Consider the following 20,893-nt stretch of genomic DNA (forward strand, 5'->3'; position numbering starts at 1 on the left):
TAACACTCTTTTCCTTCTGTATAATAATGATCCATTTCCACTAAGTGAAAATTCTATCCATAGTTATCCATAATCACCAATATTACACTATATTCTACTTCCTTTTTCCTTAAATGCTCATCTCCAGGTGAAAAAATTATAAAAAAAAAACTACCTCCCCCCCACCCCCTTCACTGGAGAAGGAATATTACACTTTCACTTAAAAGCTTGAAAAACAGCACATGATGATGACTTTTGCTTATGGGGTCTGCTTCACACCTTAGAATGTAACTCACACCCTTCTAGCTAATGGCTGTCCCAGGGGTGTCTCCTCAACAGAGAAATAAATTGATAATAATAATAACAATAATAATAGTGTTTAATTTTTTTGAAATTAGCTGACAATGTAAAAGTTCAATAATAAAAAACAAACTACAAGTATTTTAAGATTTTTTTTTATTAGGCACTCAAAAATTTAGAGCAAAAATATATTTTTTTGAAAGGATTAATATTAACAATTATACTGATTTTTCATCAAAACACCCTCCATGAGATTTTATCACTGCCTTGCACTCTAGACACATGTAAGGTAGTGATAAAAGACATGACATTCTGGCAATGAATTTTATAATAGCATCTATAATAGTGTAATAATAATCTTACTAACATTATCCCAAGTGATCTCGAGATTTCGTATAAATTTTAAGATGACGGTCTAGACGATCTCATAAAAGGATGATCCCATTTGACCAGGTTTAAGTCAGGCAATTTGGGTGGCCACACCATAATTTGCAATAACCCCTCCTGTTGTATAGTTGCTAGAAAATCCCTGCAGAGCTTAGAGCTGTGCTTCCAGGTCATTGTCTTGTTATAATATAAAATTTCTTCCACAAAATTGAAGTCCAAAGGATATTGCATTATGTTATGTTCAAGGATGTTTTTATAGCTGTTTTTTTTTTTTTTTTTTTAATTCCTCCAATTCTGACGATGTCAACAACTCCAGAAAAAGAGAAGTAACCCCAGGTCATGATGGAACCACTACTGTGCATGACTGTAGGCACTAACAATGTGGCACCATTTTTTTCTTCAGTTGATCATCCCACATAAACTCCATTCTTGGATTGAAAAATTTCAATTTTGGTTTCAACCAACGACAGTACAATTTTCAACTCTTCAATTGTCCAACATTGATGGCTCTTAGCTCAAGCCAAACATTTCTTTTGATTTTCCAGTTTTAATAAGGGTTTTCGAACCGATGCGTGACTATGAAGTCCTGCTGATTTATGATAAAGTTTTAAAGTAAATGCAGACATGGGAGTTTCTCTGTTTCTATTGAACTCAGCTCAGATTTCAGGTGCAGTTCTCCTTTAAATGAAAAACCTAGTTATTTTGCCAATATTTCTCATGGAATGGTTGCCTCCCAAACATGCTGCTCTAGAAAACAATCATCCAATAAATCCACAAAAGCCTTGATAGTGTGTAAGTGACCAAACCACAAATTGTGGGTTGGTCACTTACACTAACAAGGCTTTTGTGGATTTATTGGATGATTGTTTTCTACAGCAGCATGTTCGGGAGGCAACTAGAGGGAGTAATACTTTTGATCTGATTATCAGTAGTGATTCTTCATGCATCAAGAATCTGCAGATAAAGGAACCACTAGGTGGCAGTGATCACAGTGTGCTGAAGTGGGATTTACTCAAAGAGGTAACTACCATCAAGGGTAAAGGGAAGAGATTTTGCTTTCGTAAAGTTGACTATGATGGTCTGAGACAGTATTTAAATTCTATACGGTGGGACAAACTGATGATGTTACCAACAGCGAATTCAAAATGGGAAGCATTCAAAGAATTAATCTTGGAAGCTACTAGGCTTTTCATACCAACAAAGAAATATTGTTCAAGATTTAGGCCTAAATGGATGTCAGATGAACTAATTAAACATGTGACAGAGAAGAAAAATGCATGGGATACATAAATTAACATGCGACACAGAAGCCTATGATAGATATAAGCTAGTCTGTAACAAGTTACAAATGAGGTTAGGCAGGTGAAGGCAGATTACTAGAAATCTTTGGCAAAGGATGCAAAGAAAAACAGCAAAGGGTTCTATACTTATGTAAATGCTAGACGGAAGGGAATGAATCAGACTGGTCCACTTGATATTGATGGTTCAACTGCTGATGATCCTGCTCAGGTAGATAACAAACTAAATGAATACTCTGCATCTAAATTCACACATGAGGAGTTATTCAGGGAGGGGAATGCCAGAGGTGTATTCAACTCTGGCAGTAAGCCAGATAATCTTGTAATAACTGAGAGTAAAGTGGAGGAGAAATTGTTGATGATAAACATAAAAAAGGCACTTTGGTTGGATGGAATTTATCCAGTTATATTAAAGGAGGCGGCAAAGGAAATAAGCAAACCCTTAGCCCTAATTATGAGAACTTTCCTGGATTCAGGGGAGGTACCCAAGGACTGGAGATGTGCAAGTGGAAGTCTGTCTGACTAATTTGATTAGATACTGTTATGTAGTCACAAAGGAACAGGATGCAAGGAATAACTTTGATATCATATAATATTTGGATCTTAGAAAGGCCTTTGATACTGTTGCACATGGAAGACTGCTTCACAAATTGGAGCAGTGTGGCATTGGAGGCAAATTGCTGCATTGGATAAAGGGATGGTAGAGTGGGAGAAGACAGAGAGTGGTAATCAATGGACACTGCTCTTTGTGGACTCCCTCAGGGTTCAGTGTTGGGTCCATTGTTGTTTTCTGTATTTATAAATGATATTGATGATGGTATATCAAGCTTAATGTCCAAGTTTGCAGACGATACGAAGGTTGGCAGGACTGTTAATGACATTAATGACAGTAAACTGCTGAAATAGGATCTAGAAAAATTGAGCAGATGGGATGAGAGGTGGCAAATGAAATTTAACATTGACAAATGTAAAGTACTACCTATGGGAAGCAGTAATCCCAGAGTAACGTATGAACTCTGTGGTACTTTTCATTCCCTACCACTGATAGTGGTAGGGAATGAAAAGGACCTGGGGTAATTGTGCAGGCAGATATGAAGTTTTCTGATTAGTGCAGATGGTCTGCAAGAGTAACTCATGGTGTCTTGTCAATGATAATCACAAGGGGTGATTATCTCCTTGTATAAGGCAATGGTCAGGCCACACCTTGAATACTGTATACAGGTCTGGAGGTCTCAATTTAAGAAGGATGTAGAGCTGTTGGAACGAGTACGGAGGGCAACAAGATTAGTGAACAGAACAAAGGGCTGCTCTTACGAAGAAAGGCTTAAGTTTTACAAATTACAGTGTCTAGAGACTAAGCACGTGTGAGGTGTTCAGATTGAGGTGTATAAAGCCTTGAATAGTTTAAGCATGCTCAATGCTGATGGGATTCTTCCTCTTGCTCAGAATAATCGCCTCTGAGAGGGCATAAATTCAAATTGAGGAAAGACAGTTGTAGGATAGATGTGCGGAAGTTTGCCTTTAGCCAGTGGGTGGTTGATTGCTGGAACAAACTTCCATCTGTTGTTGTTGTTGTAGAAGTTGATAGCTTAAATAGATTCAGGGCAAAACTTGACAAACATTTGGAGTGAGGGGATGGCTGAAAGAAGGGCTGATGCTATATAAGCTTGCTTTCTTGCATCATCTGCCCTTGCTAATGCAAACACTTTCTGAATAATGGATGTTCAATTTTCTAAGTTACAGCCCTTACTCCTCAATTTATATTACTGCAAAACACTCTAGAATCATCTACAATCTTCTATAAAATTGAAAAAAATACTCGAACTTTCTAGAATTTTCTACCACATTCAGCAATCTTCTATATCTTTCTGAAATATTCTCAAATATTCCAGAAATTTTTAAAATATTATTTCAGTTTTTTGATTTTTATACATAACAGAAAATATTTTAATAAAAATTGGAAAACAATTTGGTCCTATTTAAAAAAAAAAAAAACTGAAAATTAAGAAAAGTGAAATGTGATTCCAAACTTTTCGGCAATAGTGTAGTAGTAGTATGTGATGAAATAAAGCAAGTTTATGAGCTTATGCAGCATCAGCCACAGAAAAAAAAATAAATAAATAAAAATAATAATAAAATAAAAAATTTTTACACAACAATTCCCTCTAAATGTTGATCCAATTCCTCCTTAAATTTATTTAACCTATCAACTTCCACAATGAGAGATGGAAGTTTGTTCCAGCAATTAACCACTCACTGGCTAAAGGCAAATTACCACACATCTATTCTACATCTGTATTTCCTCAATTTGAATTTATGCCCCCTTAGGTTCGTAATCTGAACAAGTGGAAGAATCCCATCAGAATTCAACATGCTCAACCCATTCAAGGTCTTATACACCTCAATCAGATCACCTCGCAGGTGCCTAGTCTCCAGCCATTGCAATTTGCAGCAGCTGAGCCTCTCTTCGTAAGAGGATCCCTTCATTCCCCTCACCAATCTTGTTGCCCTTCTCTGTACACGCTGAAGCAAATCTACATCCTTCCTAAAATGAGGCCTCCAGACCTGTACGCAGTACTCAAGGCATGGCCTGACCATTGCCTTATACATAGGGACAATCACCTTTTTCCTGCTAGCAAAATTCCTGTATATCATTGACAAAACCCCATGATCTGCCCTGGCAACCTGTCTGCATTGTTCAGAAAACTTCATATCTGACTGCACAATTACTCCCAGACCTTTTTCATTTTCTACCACCTTAAGTGTAGTAATACACAGTTCGTACATTTCTCTAGGGTTACTTCTACCCATATGCAGTACTTTGCATTTGTCAATTTTAAACTTCAGTTGCCACTTCTCAGGCCATCTGCCCAAATTTCCTAGCTACTGTTGCAGTAGCACACTGTCATTACTGTCATTAACAACCTTGCCAACCTTTGTATCATCTGCAAACTTTGACACTAAGCCTGATATACCTTCATCAATATCATTGATAAATAAACAAAACAACAGTGGACCCAACACCGAATCCTGTGGGACTCCACTAATAACATTAGTCCTCAAACAGCAGCACCCATTGATTACCACCCTCTGTCTTCTCCCACTCAACCATCCTTTTATCCATTGTAGCAACTTACCCTTAATACCATTCTGCTTCAATCTGTACAGTAGTCTTCCATGCACAACAGTGTCAAAAGCTTTCCTGAAATCCAAGTATATGATATCAAAATTATTTTTTGCTTCCAGTTCCTTTGTAACCACATCATAATATCCAATCAATTTGTCAGACAAGACTTTCCCTTAACAAACCCATGCTGTGTCTGAATTATTGCTGCAGTGTTGTCTAGATGATCCTGCAATGCATCTTTAAGCAGTGGCTCCATTATTTTACCCGAAACAGAAGTTAAACTAACTGGTCTGTAATTACTTGTGTCACCCTTCGATCCCTCTTTGTGAATTGGAGATACATTTGCACATCTCCAGTCCAAGGATGCTCTCATAATTATGGCTAAGGGTTTGCATACTTATTTTGCCACCTCCTTTAATATAACTGGATAGATCCCATCCGCCGGCCGGGCTAGCCAGGTGGGTAAAGTGCCTACCTGGCAACCCAAAGTTCGCGGGTTTGAATCCCGCCTCGGGCTTGGATCAAAGTACTGCAAAAACCTTGGGAGCTGCATTATGGCCACAGAAGCCAATGCGGCAACAACTACCAAAAAAAAAAAAAAAAAAAAAAAAAAATATTCCATCCACCCCAGGTGCCTTTCTTATGTTTAACTTCAACAATTTCTCCTCCACTTTGCTCTCAGTTATTACAAAATCATTAAACACCCCGCTAAAATTTGATAACCTTCTGCCATTTTCAAACCTTAATTACTCGTCATGAGTGAATGTAGATGCAAAATAATCGATCAGTTTATTTGCTATCTGAGCAGGATCATCAACAGTCGTACCATCGATATTAAGTGGACCAATCAGATTCATCCCCTTCCTTTTAGAGTTTACATAAGTAAAGAAGTCCTTGCTGTTTTTCTTAGCATCCTTTTCCAAAGATTTCTCGTAATCTTATTTCTCTTGCCTAATCTCCTTTGTGACTTGATTACAGACAAGCTTATATCTGCCATAGGCTTCTGTGTCAGCTGTCAATTTATATGCATGCCATGCATTTTTATTCACTGCCACAAGTCACATTAGTTCGATTGACAACCATTTAGGCCTAAACCTTGAACAATATTTCTTAGTAGGTATGAAACTTTTAGTAGCTTCCACGATTAATTCCTTGAATACTTCCCACTTAGAATTTGCTGTTGGTAACGTCATCAGTTGATTCCACTGTACAGAATTTAAAAACTGTCTGAGACCACTGTGGTCACCTTTACGGAAGCAAAAACCCTTTCCTTTATCGCTGATAGTAATTATATCCTTAAGTAGATCCCACATCAGTAGACTGTGATCACTGCCACCTAGTGGTTCCTTTATCTGCAAATTCTTAATACACGAATGATCACTGCTGATAACCAGATCAAGAGTATTACCCTCTCTGGTTACCTCTTGAGCATGCTGCTGTAGAAAACAATCATTCAATAAATCCATAAAAGTCTTACTAGTGTGCAAGTGACCAAACCGCTAGTGTCAGTCAATATCTGGGAAGTTAAAATCCCCCATTATAAGACATTCTGATTTACTAGCCCACTCTATTTCTCTGTACAATTGTTCACTGTACTCATTCGAGTCATTAGGCCTATAACACACTCCTACTCTTATTTTTGCTTTTGCAGTGCTTAGGTCACACCAAACTGACTCAACAGTGCACTGTTCATCTATATCAACTGGATGCACTTCTTTTGATTTCATGTTTTTCTTAATTAACAGCATAACACCTCCTCCCTTCCTATCCTGTCTATCCTTTTTCTGTACACACGGTACTCCAGAAATTCAAATTCTGCATTCCTAATATCTGTGTGACACCACGTCTCTGATATGTCAACAATATCCGCCTTTGATGTCTTGACCAACAGTTCAAATTCATCAAATTGATTTACTATACTTCTAGCATTGGTATACATGCAAGTATACATGCATCTATTCTTATTCTTAGTTACCCTAACACATCCCATATACCCATCTGTTTCACGATGACTGCCATCAGTCCCTGAAACCAGAGCACCCCCTCGCTCCAGGCCGCTTCTTATTATAATAGAAGTAGTGCAAGAATCACCTTTTGAAGCTGAAGTTCACCTCTGCCTGTGGCTACTTTTAGCCTTTTACTGTGAATCTCCCCCCCCCCCAAGCTAGCAGTTTTCCGAACACTGCCTCGATAGCATCAGCAAATATTCTTGTACCCTTTCAATTTAAGTGTATCCCATCCCTGTAGACGCAGTCTCTCCTGTTAACAAGCACAGACTTATGCTTAACAAGCAAGAGATTTATACAAATAAATCTCTATTTGCATAAAAAAATCATTCCTCTGCACATACATTCCTATGTATTGAAAAATACTTGGATTTCTCAGCTTAACTTTTCTTCTAAACAGTTCTGATTACACATAAATCACAAATCTGGCCCATAAAGAAATACGGTTCTCACATATGGGGCAGTTCCCCTAAAACCTATTTAATTCCTAGAATCTATAGAAAAGAGGGCAGTGAACAGCTGTGCAATTTCTTACTTGCAAATGATTCCATTCCTTATCACCTACCATTTAGTTTTTGCTATATGAACCTTAGAATATTAGTTTTCTCAACATGCTGAAGTTCATAAGCACTTCATACATTTCAAATGTGTCTATAAAGAGTATATTCCAGATTAGGAAGTCTCTTGCAAGGAATATCTGAATGGTCATACCCACTCTGATATTCACTGAAGAAAAAAGAATCACAGAGAGCAAGTAATTAGGGCAAATGAATGGTATTTGTGGTAACTAACTGTTCAAATTTTGTCACAAAGAGTAGGAAGTACCAAGATGATTGTAGGCAGAATGTTGACATCATTGAAATTGGTGCTAAGACTACAAACAGGCACTCCCTGACTTATGTAAGGGTTGCGTTCTGCTGAACTCTGCATAAGTTGAATTTTATGTAAGTCGGAATTTCCCTAAATGCTTATGCAGCATTTTTTTTTTTTTTTTTTTTTTATGTGAACCCCAAACATGAGATGTATTAGAAACTATAGTACTTAGTACCATGCTTGGGTTGGAGGTTGAGAAGACGAAAGAAGATATTTGTTGACATTGGACTAGAACTTCTGTAGATTGTTATTGTCCTGTAATTTTCAGGAAATACGTAAGAAGGAAGGTTGTTCCAGAAAACGGCAGTTGAATGAATAAATGAGGAAGATGAAAAGTTGGTTCTGTGGGTTTGAAGTTGGACAGTAAATGAATGTTTGCTGGTGGCGGCACATGTTCGGACTGTTTTGAAAGAGAGAGCGGGAATTATAGAAGCCAATTCAGAAGAACAGTGCCCATGGAAGTATCTGTAGAAGAGGCATGCAGCTGAAACAGTAAGTCTATGAGAAAGCGAGTGGAGAGACAGACTCTTTTAGAGATGAATCGTTAATTAACCTAACTGCCCTCTTCTGAATGGAATCAAGAAGCCTGAGAGAGGTTTTGGGGGTACCACCCCAGATGTGGGAACAATATTCCATGGCTGGGCGGATTTGCGATTTATACAGAGTGAGCAGCTGTTTGGAAGAAAAGTAACGCCGAGAGCAAAAGAGAAAACCAAGTTTTTTAGATGCAGAGGAAGCAATACAGTCAGTACTCGTATAGCACGATAGTTGTGTTCCTATAAACCCTCGTGCAATGAAAAATCGTGCAATATAAACAACAGGCCCTACGGGAAAAATAGGGTTCAGTGCCGACCACCCAAGTTTGAATACACATTTGTGACCAAAACATTACCAAACACAATAAATAATCGTAATAAAATACTTACGTATTTTATTACGATTATTTTATTACATATTTTATTACGTAATAGTCGTAATAAAATACGTGAGTATTTTATTACGACTATTACATAATAAAATATTGCTAATGCTTTTGCTTCTATCGTAAGCAAACTTGTTTTTTGTTTGATTTTCTATCCAAACAGTTGACAGCCACTGCATCTCTTCCAATTCTTTGTGTCTTAATCTAATGGATTTTAATTACACTTTGAGTTGTTCCTGCTATGAAAGTTGTTTTTATTTTCTCTGCCTTCTTTGTAATTCTCGGCGTTGCCTCATTTAGGTCTGTAGCACGTACAATATCACATGGTCTTTCATTTCGCTCAAAGCGTTTCCCAATTTCATATTTTTTCTCTATCGACAGAGGCAGACTGGCCATAAGCCTTACCGGGGAAACCTCAGTGGGCCTGAGACCGGTGTGATTTTGGCCATAAACCGTAGTATGAGGCCACTATAAATTTCCCCGGGTAAGAATTTTTGACCCAGTCCGCCTCTGTTTATCGATATTGCTTTTTTTTTTTTCTCTCTCTCTGAATCTGCAGTGTCTTCACCAGGACGCTTTCTTTTCACACCTTTTAAGTATTTTACTCATTTTTAGGGAATAAAGCACAATTACAAAACGAGGAGGCATGCTTGATACACATAAACAAAGCTGCGTGTGTGTAGCAACTGAATAAACAACACCGTAAAGGGAGAGATACACTATTAACACCTCACATTTTACTAAAGCACATTTCTAGGGGTCACTACCATAAAATAATAAAAACATTTTCCAGTTGCGTTTCTGCTAGTGGAATCTGTTATAAACTGGTAGTAAACTCGATCTAATTGCATTTCCGATTATATCGATAGCTGGAATTGTGTTGGTTTTTATGTTATTATGATGAAATGTGTTTCCCCATCACTGATATAAAGTTATAATCCGTTGGGGTGATTCTGCGTTCGACTACCATTTCTTGTAAACACAAAGGTGAATCGTGCATAAGTGAATTCGGTTCGTGTTATATAAGATATCGTTCCCCTATTTATAAATCGTGTTTGATCGAATTTGTGTAATTAATGTAAACATGTGTTATACGAGGACTGACTGTATTTGTAATGTGCTTGTGCCAAGAGAGAGATTAGAAGTCAGGGTAATCCCCAAAAGAGATATATCATTTTGTCTAGAAATCGGAGTGTCACTAAAGATAAGCATAGCAGCAGAAGAATCCTTTTTGCGAGATATAAGATAAGACTGAGTTTTAGAAGGGTTGAAATCAACTAAGTTGTCTTTGCCCCACTGGAGAATTACCTGAAGATCAGGTAATTGGTATTCCTTAAACCTGAAGATCAGGTTTAAGGAATTGGTAGCAATTTTTTAAAAAATTGAAACTGATTGAGCAGGACAAGGTTTCTCAAAATGGAAAGTGGAATGCAATGTGCTATCATCGGCAAAACTATGGATAGGATTTCCAGTCAATGGAAGAAGGTCATTAATATACAAGAGGAAAAGAGTGGGGGAAAGAACTGAACCTTGGGGGACACCGGCATTAGTGGAGAAGTTAGAAGACAGAGAGCCATCTACCATCACCCTGAGTGAGCGATCAGACAGAAAACTGGATAACCAATTACTAAAAACATTTGGTAAACCATAAGATGGAAGCTTGTTTAGAAGACCTTTATGCCAAACACAATCAAAAGCCTTTGAGATGTCAAGAGCAACTACTTGTGTTTCACCGAACCTTTCCATTGAATTAGTCCATAAATGGGTAACATAAGCCAGAATATCACCAGTGGATTGACACTGACGGAATCCATACCGGCAATCGTTGATCAGATGGAAGATTTCAAGTAGTTTAGGAGTTGGTGGTTAATTGATTTCTCCATTACTTTAGAAAGAGTAGAAGTAATTGCAATGGGACGATAATTGGATGGGAGGGATTTGTCACTCTTTTTAGGAACTGGCTGGATAAGGGCAAATTTCCAAGCAGAAGGAAAAACACCTTTGGAATAATAAAGTGAAAAAAGGCGGCAAAGAATAGGAGAAAGTTCAGGAGCACAGGTTTTGAGAACAAGTGGAGAAATACCATGAGGACCTGGGGCTTTCTTAGCATCAAGTTCATCAAACTCCTTCTGATATCCTTTTGACGGAAGACCACAGGAGGCATTGAATGGAGCGTGTTGGGAATGGTGGGGGGTGTTTTACCAAGATCATTAATACATGAGCTGGAAGAAAAATGGGATGCCAGCAGGTCAGCTTTATCCTTGGCTGAAGTGACAACAGAACCATCTGGTTTGGACAGAGGTGGGAGCAGAGAAATGGGCAAAAGTTGTGGCCAAAAGCTTTGGCAAGAGACAAGAATGCTCGGCTACCATTAGGGCAAGAAGCAAGTTTTCTACTCTTAGCATGTTCAAACTCTAGTTTGGACTGATTAATAACTGCTTTACAATTGTTGGGAGCTTTGGTGTAGGCAGAAAATGAAACTGATGAATTAGAAACAAGCCAATTACGATATGCAACATTCTTCTCTTGAACAGCCTTAGCACATTTATTGGAAAACCAAGGTTTAGATAAAGGATGAGATTTTAAAGTGGAGTGTGGGATAAAGGATTCCACTCCTGCAAGAATAATTTCACTGACACGATCTGAGCAAACGTTGACATCAGAACTTTTGAAACAGTAATCCGACCAAGGAAAAGAAGAAAAGAAGTCTTGCAGGTCATCCCATTTTGCATTCTTGTAATGCCAAACAACACGAGGTTGGGAATAGCCATGAGATAAAGGTTCCATTGGAGAAGAGACAATCAGCAAGTTGTGATCTGAAGTGCCTAAAGGACCTCTCACTTCGACTGTGTACTTAGAAGGGTTGTTTGTTAGAAAAAGATCAAGTGTATTGGCTGAATGATTAGGATTGTCCAGTATTCTTGTAGGTAAATGAACAATCTGTGCTAGGTCATTAGTAATTGCAAAAGCCTTAGCATCTCGACCTGCTGGGTCGGTGTGACTAGAAAACGGAAGCCAGCTGGAGTTGTGAACATTAAAATCACCAAGGAAAATTACCTCACTGTTAGGAAAGTTGGACTGGAGAAAGTCAAGTTGCAAAGAGAGGAAGTCAAAGAGCTCCAAGCAATTAGTGGAGTTGGGAGAACGGTAGAGACAACAGATGAATTTGACACAATAAGGTAGAGAGATTTTAAGCCAGAGGAGATCAAGAGAGGAGATTCCAAATTGCCAAGTCTCTGACAGGGAATATCAGAACGGACATATGCACAAGTACCACCTTTGAGGCAAAAGGAATCATACAGCGAATAATTTGGGATCTGAGATGAGCAGTAGTTAAATCAACCGATAACTGAGATTCTGTCAGAAAAAGTACATAGGGTTTGGCAGACTGCAAGTGGAAATGGACATCGTTGAGATTAGAATTGAGACCACATATATTTGTGAAATGAATTAGGAAGTGATTGGGAGGTTTAGATCTTTTCGCAGATAAGCTTGCTCTATTAGTTTGACAATTCATGGTGTATTCAATAGTAAGAAAAAATGGGTGGGGCATGCTGTATGAAGTAACGAAATTTTTGGATATTAGCATTAGCATTAGTAGAGGCATTTGATGCAAGAAAGCAAGCTTATGCAGCATCAGCCAAAAAAAAAAAAAAAAAAACCCACTTCCACTTCACCCCTCTGTTCGTTCAAAATACCTGTCCAGCTGAGCCTTAAACTTATTTAGGCTATCAACCTCCACCACAAGGGATGGCAGTCTGTTCCACCAACCAACCACCCGCTGGCTAAAGGCACATTTCCGCACGTCTATCCTACATCTGTCTTTCCTCAATTTGAATTTATGCCCTCTCAGATGATTTTTCTGAGATAGAGGAAGAATCCCATCAGCATTGAGCATGCTTAAACCATTCAAGGCTTTATACACCTCTATCAGATCACCTTGCTAGTGCCTAGTCTCCAGACACTGTAATTTACAAAACTTAAGCCTTTCTTCATAAGAGCACCCCTTTGTTCCATTCACTAATCTTGTTGCCCTTCTCTGTACTCGTTCCAGCAGTTCTACATCCTTCTTAAAATGAGGCCTCCAGACCTGTATACAGTACTCTAGGTGTGGCCTGACCATTGCCTTATACAATGGAATAATCACCTCCTTATCCCTGCTGGAAAAATTCCTGTATATCATTGACAATACTCCATGAGCTACTCTTGCAGCCCGTCTGCACTGCTCAGAGAACTTCATATCTGCCTGCACAATCACCCCCAAGTCCCTTTCATTCTCTACCACTGTCAGTGTAGTACCACAGAGTTGATACGTTGCTCTGGGGTTGCTTTTTCCCATGTGTAGTACTTTACATTTGTCAATGTTAAACTTCATTTGCCACCTCTCAGCCCATCTGCTCAACCTTTTCAGATCCTGTTGCAGCAGCATAGTGTCAGTAGTGTCCTTGACAACCCTGCCAACCTTTGTATCATCTGCAAACTTGGACATTAAGCTTGATATACCATCATCAATATCATTTATAAATACAGAAAACAATAATGGACCCAACACTGAGCCCTGAGGGACTCCACTAATAACATTAGTCCACGATGAGCAGTGTCCATTGATTACCACTCTCTGTCTTCTCCCCCTCAACCACCCCTTTATCCATAGCAGCAATTTGCCTCCAATGTCACACTGCTCCAATTTGTGTAGCAGTCTTCCATGTGCAACAGTATCAAAAGCCTTTCTAAGATCCAAGTATATAATATAAAAGTTATTCCCTGCATCCAGTTCTTTTGTGACTGCATCATAGTATCCAATCAAGTTGGTCAGGCAAGACTTCCCCTTAACAAAACCATGCTGTGTCTGAGCTATAACTGAAGTCTTGTCTAAATGATCCTGCAGTGCTTCTTTAACCAGTGCCTCCATTAATTTTCCTGGAACAGAAGTTAAGCTCACAGGTCTATAATTACTTGTGTCAGCCTTTGATCCTCCTTTGTGAATTGGGGTCACATTTGCACATTTCCAGTCTATGGGTACCTCCCCTGAGTCCAAGGAAGCTCTCATAATTATGGCTAAGGGTTTGCTTACCTCTTTGCTGCCTCCTTTAATATAACTGGATAGATCCCATCCACCCCGGGTGCCTTTCTTGTGTTTATCTTCAACAGTTTCTCCTCCACTTTACTCCCAGTTATTTCAAGATTCTGTAGCTTACTGCTAGAGTTGAATACACCTCTGGCATTCCCCTTGCTGAATAACTCCTCATGTGTGAATGTCGATGCAAAATATTCATTTAGTTTGTTAGCTACCTGAGCAGGATCATCAACAGCTGACCCATCAATATCAAGTGGACCAATCTGATTCATCCCCTTCCTTCTAGAGTTTACATAAGTAAAGAACTCTTTGCTGTTTTTCTTTGCATCCCTTGCCAAGGATTTCTCATAATCTGCCTTCGCCTGCCTAACCTCCTTTGTAACCTGGTTGCATATCAACTTGTATCTATCATAGGCTTCTGTGTCATGTGTTAATTTGTAAGTATCCCATGCATTTTTCTTCTCTGCCATATGCCTCATTAGTTCATCTGACATCCATTTTGGCCTAAACCTTGAACAATATTTCTTAGTTGGTATGTAAAACCTAGTAGCTTCCAAGATAAGTTCTTTGAATGCTTCCCATTTTGAATTTGCTGTTGGTAACATCATCAGTTGGTCCCACTGTATAGAATTTAAATACTGTCTCAGTCCATCGTAGTCGCCTTTACGGAAGCAATAACCCTTCCCTTTACCCCTAATGGTAGTTACCTCTTTCAGTAAATCCCACTTCAGCACACTGTGATCACTGCCACCTAGTGGTTCATTTATCTGCAGATTCGTAATGCATGAAGAATCACTGCTGATAATCAAATCAAGAGTATTACTCCCTCTAGTTGCCTCCCGAATATGCTGATGTAGAAAACAATCATCCAATAAATCCACAAAAGCCCTGCTAGTGTGTGAGTAACCAGCCCCCAAATTCCAGTCAATATCTGGGAAATTAAAATCTCCCATTATAAGACTCTCTGATTTACTGGCCCACTCTATTTCCCTGTACAGTTCCTTATTATACTCATCAGAGTCATTAGGCCTATAGCACACTCCTACTCTCAATTTTGATCTCCCAATGCTTATGTTACACCAAACTGACTCAACACTGCACTGTCCAGCGATGTCGACTGGCTTCACTTCCTTGGTTTTTATGTGTTTCTTAACTAATAGCATAACCCCTCCCCCCTTCCTATCCTGTCTATCCTTTCTGTAGACGTTGTACTCCCCAAATTGCAGTTCTGCATCCCTTATATCTGTGTGACACCACGTCTCTGATATCCCAACAATATCTGCCTTTGATGTTTTGAGCAATACCTCAAATTCATCAAATTTATTTACTAAACTCCTAGCATTGGTGTACACGCAAGTATACCTGCACCTGTTTCTATTCTTAGCTACCCTAACACAACCCACGTGTTTACTTGTACCGCAATGGCTCCCAGCAGTCTCTGAAATACCATGCATCTTGTTTTTCAGGCTTCTGCTCATTCTAATAGAAGCAGTGCAAGAATCTCTTTCACCTCTGCCAGTGGCTACTGTCAATCTATTGGTCTTTGTCTCCCCCCAAGCTAGCAGTTTTCCGACCCACCTAACACTGCCTCGATAGCATCAGCAAATATTCTTGCACCCTTTCTATTTAAGTGTATCCCATCCCTGTAGAAGCAATCTCTCCTGTTAACAAGTACAGTCCAGGCTGAAAAAAATTCTACCCCTTGAGCCTTGCACAATCTTTCCAGGGCCGAATTGATCGACAAGGCTCTCATCATATACTCCCTCCTATCGTGTCTGGGCAGAATTGCAGACACTTTCAAATTCAACCCTAATTCTCGGCTTTTGTTCAACAGTGACCTGTACTTGTTAAGTAATTCTGCCGGTCTCCTACTCTTAATATTATTAGTGCCAACGTGTACAACTATATCACCTTTTGTGCCCTTAAAACATGATATTCGCTCTACAACGTCATCAACCTTTGCCCCTGGCAGACATACCCTGGTCCTGTTCCACCTATCTTTTTTACAAAGCATGTTCCCCGTTTCCCTGACAATAGAGTCACCAACAACTACTAGTTCCTTCGGGACCAGCGCATTCTGCCTTGGGGGTTGTCTCTGTGTCACGCGATGCCCAAGTGCAAGCTCTGGCGTTGATGTGGGCAGCTGAGAGCTTGATGGGCCCCTCAATTTAGTTTCTTCGAGGGCATCCACCCTGTCCTTCAAGCTCTCATATAGGCCCACAAGAACGCCAAGTTGTTGCCTGATATCGATACACTCCTTGCATCGCGCACACACAAAGACATCCCCCTTGGCAGTATCATGTCCCGTACCCGATTGCTCTGCAAACATCAAGCAAACAGTGCATTTTATAAGGCTGTGAGTCAGAGGACAACTGCCCCCCTCAGTTCTGCTCTGAGCCACAGCGCTTCCATTAGCTTGAGCATATGTCGTACATGTGGTAAGAATATACCCAGATCCTTGACATAACGTGGCCTCGACAATGCTCCCTGCATACACACTACTCAGACTCCCTCCAGTCACTATCTGGCAGAGTAGAGGTAGCAAGATTATATACTAGCTGATCCGGAAGCAAAGCCTCCTAGAGGGTTACCAATAGGTTCGGTCCAGTGTACTAACTAGCGGCCGGCCTGAGAACACCGTTTTAGAGCTGTACCCTCGAAATGTAAGGAATATTGGATCTCGCCACGACGTTCATCATAACCTCAAAAGTCATCAATCATACTGCATGATGGAAGAGATAGGGAAGGGTTGACCGGAACTTAGCTCTAGAGACTAAACATGGGTTCCACCACTTCAAGCCTCCAATAAGCAAAGTGGTGGTATTTCACCGGTTGATGAGAGTCATCTACCACCTAGTACTGCCTGGTAACATAGAGGGGCGGCGTTCCTCTGTGTGGTATGGGTGCCACACCTCTACGCCTGCTTACATTGGTTCATACCTGGGTAGTCACCCACAGTGTGCTTGTGCATGGAGGTTATACCCAGGATTTCTAACAGTTCCACCATCGTGAAGGTGCATGTAGAGGATTTGGCTGTCACAGACTATCTGGACTTCGCCGAAATTGGGTCCACTTGACTTGAGTGTTACCCGAATATCAGTTCTATCAGCGTTTTAGACTCCCAGGTAGTAAGTACAGCTTGACTGGCATATCTGAGAGAATGTCTGTGACAACCTCAAGGACCAACTTGCAACTATGCCGCTGAATTTGACTGAAGCAAAAAAGAAATGTTTGACGAACATGTAAACAGAATTATTTATTAAATTTTTTTAAATTCTTACATAGGAAAAATTACAAAAGCGTGTAATTACAAAAAAAGGAAGGAGACAGGCATAATGTTAGCAAGTTGTACCTTTCGAGCATCGTTGCCAGAATCAACGTTGCCAGCTGATAAGTATGTGGCTGCAGAAATTTAGAAGGGGTTTTTTCAAAATTTTTCTACTGCTGCAGAATCGGCACTGGCTACTTCACTGCATACTTTACTGTTGTAGAAACCAGTGCGAAGTTTGAACCTATTAAATCATCCATTGCTTGCCACAAACTTAGCTTGGGGTTCACCGTATTTATCCTTAATATCTTCATAAATACTTGTTGCTTTTGTTGAATGGCTATTAGACTCAGAGGCACTCGCTTCTGAATCTGATTTTCCATCCATATTATTAATAGCTTTTCCATCTTCGATATAGCACCTGAATGCTGTTTTGTAATCACGGTTGATCTTAAATGCATTGATCCTTTAACATGTTCTTTTACACGCATACTCTCCTTTAAAATAGTATTCACCATTGAAGCAGCGAGACATAATTCCCGTGCAATAGATGACAAACTTTGCCCTGCTTCGTACTTAATCATTTTCATCTTTATTTCTAAATCAATTTTGTTTTGTTTCCTAGCCCTGCCACCATTTGCTCCATTGGTCGCTTTCCTTTCATCATTGTAACAAGTAAATAGGAATGAAGAGTCTGAAAATTTATTTATGTTTCTTATATGATTGAAGATTTCAGTGAAGGGGAACACATTTCACCATAATAACGTAAAAACCCACACAATTCCAGTTATCACGATTATTGCAACTGGAAGAAGATAGAGTTTACTACCTGTTTATAATAGATTGCACTAACAGAAAACCCAATAAACCAGAAAGTGCAAATTGTTTGTATTGTTTTATGGTCGTGACCTCCAGAAATGTTCTTTAGAAAAATATCAACAAAGCCATTCAAAATTGATTCTTATAACAGAACATATGATAACGATGAAAGGGTAGCACTCCATTATAAAAATGAGCTTTTAGAGAGATAAATAACTTGGTTATATAGCAAAAATTTCTACTTCTGAGGTCTTGGAACAAATTACAAAAAAAAACCAAAAAAACTGTGTTATTGGGTTTACATTGCGATGTTTTTGCAATACCTCCATTTATTCCTACAGGATGCAAAATAAGTTTCCACAATTTTTTTAAGTTTAAGTTTGCACCGACTGGAAAAAACTTGCGTAAAGTTGAATTTATCGAAGTTGAGTAATTTATCGTAAGTTGAGAAGTGCCTGTATGTTTTTGAAATAAATTAGGAAATTTCTGAAGGCTTACTTCTTTTCTCAGATGTTTGTTCCACTGGTTTGACTACTGAACCAATCAATATATATAGATGTAACAAAGATGGAATTCAATATATATAGATGTAACAAAGATGGAATTCAATATATATAGATGTAACAAAGATGGAATTCAATATATATAGATGTAACAAAGATAGAATTCAATATATATAGATGTAACAAAGATAGAATTCAATATATATAGATGTAACAAAGAATGGAATATCTAGATGTAACAAAGTTTGAGGTAAAGTAAGGGGGTAACCTGTATATGCAGTTAAATATGCCCAGCTCTTTAACATAGAAAAGCTTCCCTCCCCCAACAACTCTGTCTCCTTCTGGTTACAGCTGGCAGCAAGATTATTCACTAGCTCATCCAGTTGCTTCCTAAAGAATTGTCAGTGGTCCAACTGAGTGATAGTTCATTCTGATAGGCTATCCTAGTGACTACCCTGCAAAACCATTTTAAGCTCTATCCTTAAAATATAAGGAATGCTGGGTCTCATCCTAACATTTGTCATAACCTCAAAAGGCATGATTTATACTCTTGACAGAAGATATGTAAAACTGTATTCACATAATAAAAATTTATATTAAGTGATTCAAAATGCATACACTCCACATTATAGGAGGACAAGGAAAACTAGATTTAATTTTGAACTGAGAATGTCTGTCTCTCTCTCTCACTTACAGTATAATGGGATTTGATTTTATTATGAACACTGTAACGTAAAAGAAACATAGATCAATATTGGCTGCACTTCAGCCAAAGAGAACCAATAATCTCTTGGTACACATAAAAAAAAACCTCTTATTTTAATGAAATTAAAATAATGAAGAATAACTGAAAGAAGTTAAATTCCTGTACAACAAGGGTTGAACACACACACACACCATGGGGCCAACAGTAAAAAATTTGGATCATTGAATAGTACACATGATATAAGTGATTTGGATGGAGCCAAAACCTGCCAGTCCTCTGGTCATTTTGAACGCTTACTATATTGGCACCATGATTATAAAAAATTACAAAGTAAAATGTGAAATTTGTAAAAATTAAAGCAAAACAATTAGTATAATATAGACAAAAGGTATGTCAGAAATACATAATATAAAAATTATATATTTACCTTATTCTCATTGAGTGGATCACGGTATAAAACTTTGACTATTTCTCCATTTTTGGCACTCTTGATGTGAATAGGTGTAGCTTGGTCTGTAACTTTCTGTGGAAAATTGTGAAATATATATATAAACAAATGTGTACACACACACACACACACACACACACACACACACACACACACATTAGTATATTACATATCTGATTAGTTAGTGATGTATTTAAACACCATTTTAGTAGTGCTGAAATACATCACACAGAAATAAAAACTAAAATTAAGTGAAGAGAACAACTTTTTAGCTCTCTGTTAATATCAGGAAATGGCTATACTGTTCCAAATATTCTATAATTGATGTTTTTTCTCTTCAAAATGACTAGTATATAAAGTTACTACCATATCAGAGTGTATGATGTATACTCTTTCTAGTATTTTCACTACCAGAATATCCAATCAATGTTTGCTAAGGATGGGGCACAATTATTTTGAATGATAAAATAGGATAGAGATATTTCCATGTAAAGAGAGCAGTAATCGAAACACTTGAGTAGCTGTTTTGTTTTTTACCATGGAAGGTTTGTTTGTTATTTGGTTTTTAGGAGCATTAGCAACTAAGGTCATATTGCTCCGGGATATGTGGTGGTCATTCCGTGACCTTTCTGCATCCTCTGTATTTGGTGGTGACCATGGAAGGAAATCCTAATTTATTCTCATAGGAAATATTATTGTACAAGAAGGGCATAGCCTTATTCTGTACAAACCAATGAGTAAACCGAAATTGCTCATTGCTATGTATTTTATGTATAGTACTAATACTTTTAGCACTATACACAAACTATTAGTGCGATATAAACCCATGTAAAGTACATAACTAGCATGCTGGAAATGACCACCCAGATGTGAAGTAACATAAGCAGGTGACAAAGTAGCAGATAACTTGTTACATGGGGCAATACCAACACTTTTCTTAAAAGACAAAGTGGTGAAAACCATGTTTGATATGAGCAAAGCTGCAACTCCCCATCACTTCTGTCATGTTGCATGGGTCACATCTTTTGATACTGTAGCAGATTTAATGGTGAGATCCTGTATTCTTTACTTTCAAGGATACAACTTTAAAATGGTTTCCAAGTCAACTGCTAAATAGTCCACCAAATTTAACCAAATGGTAATGTCCTAAGAGGCACCTGAATCAGTTAGTGTATAATTC

General features: G+C 38.5%; 1 protein-coding gene across 2 annotated transcripts in view; it reads right to left on the reverse strand.

The window, feature by feature from the left end:
- The window catches only part of 5PtaseI (inositol polyphosphate-5-phosphatase A), a 400,034-nt gene that overhangs the window by 142,532 nt on the left and 236,609 nt on the right, over positions 1 to 20,893 (reverse strand). For both annotated transcript variants that reach the window (XM_090385500.1, XM_090385499.1), the window contains exon 10: positions 19,693 to 19,788. In XM_090385500.1, the coding sequence (XP_090241626.1) occupies positions 19,693 to 19,788 (96 nt within the window). The remainder of the gene's footprint in view (positions 1 to 19,692; positions 19,789 to 20,893) is intronic.

Source organism: Mastigoproctus giganteus, chromosome 11 (genome assembly GCF_048544385.1).
Source record: "Mastigoproctus giganteus isolate SK-2022 chromosome 11, ASM4854438v1, whole genome shotgun sequence".
In the NCBI taxonomy this organism is placed as follows: domain Eukaryota; kingdom Metazoa; phylum Arthropoda; class Arachnida; order Uropygi; family Thelyphonidae; genus Mastigoproctus; species Mastigoproctus giganteus.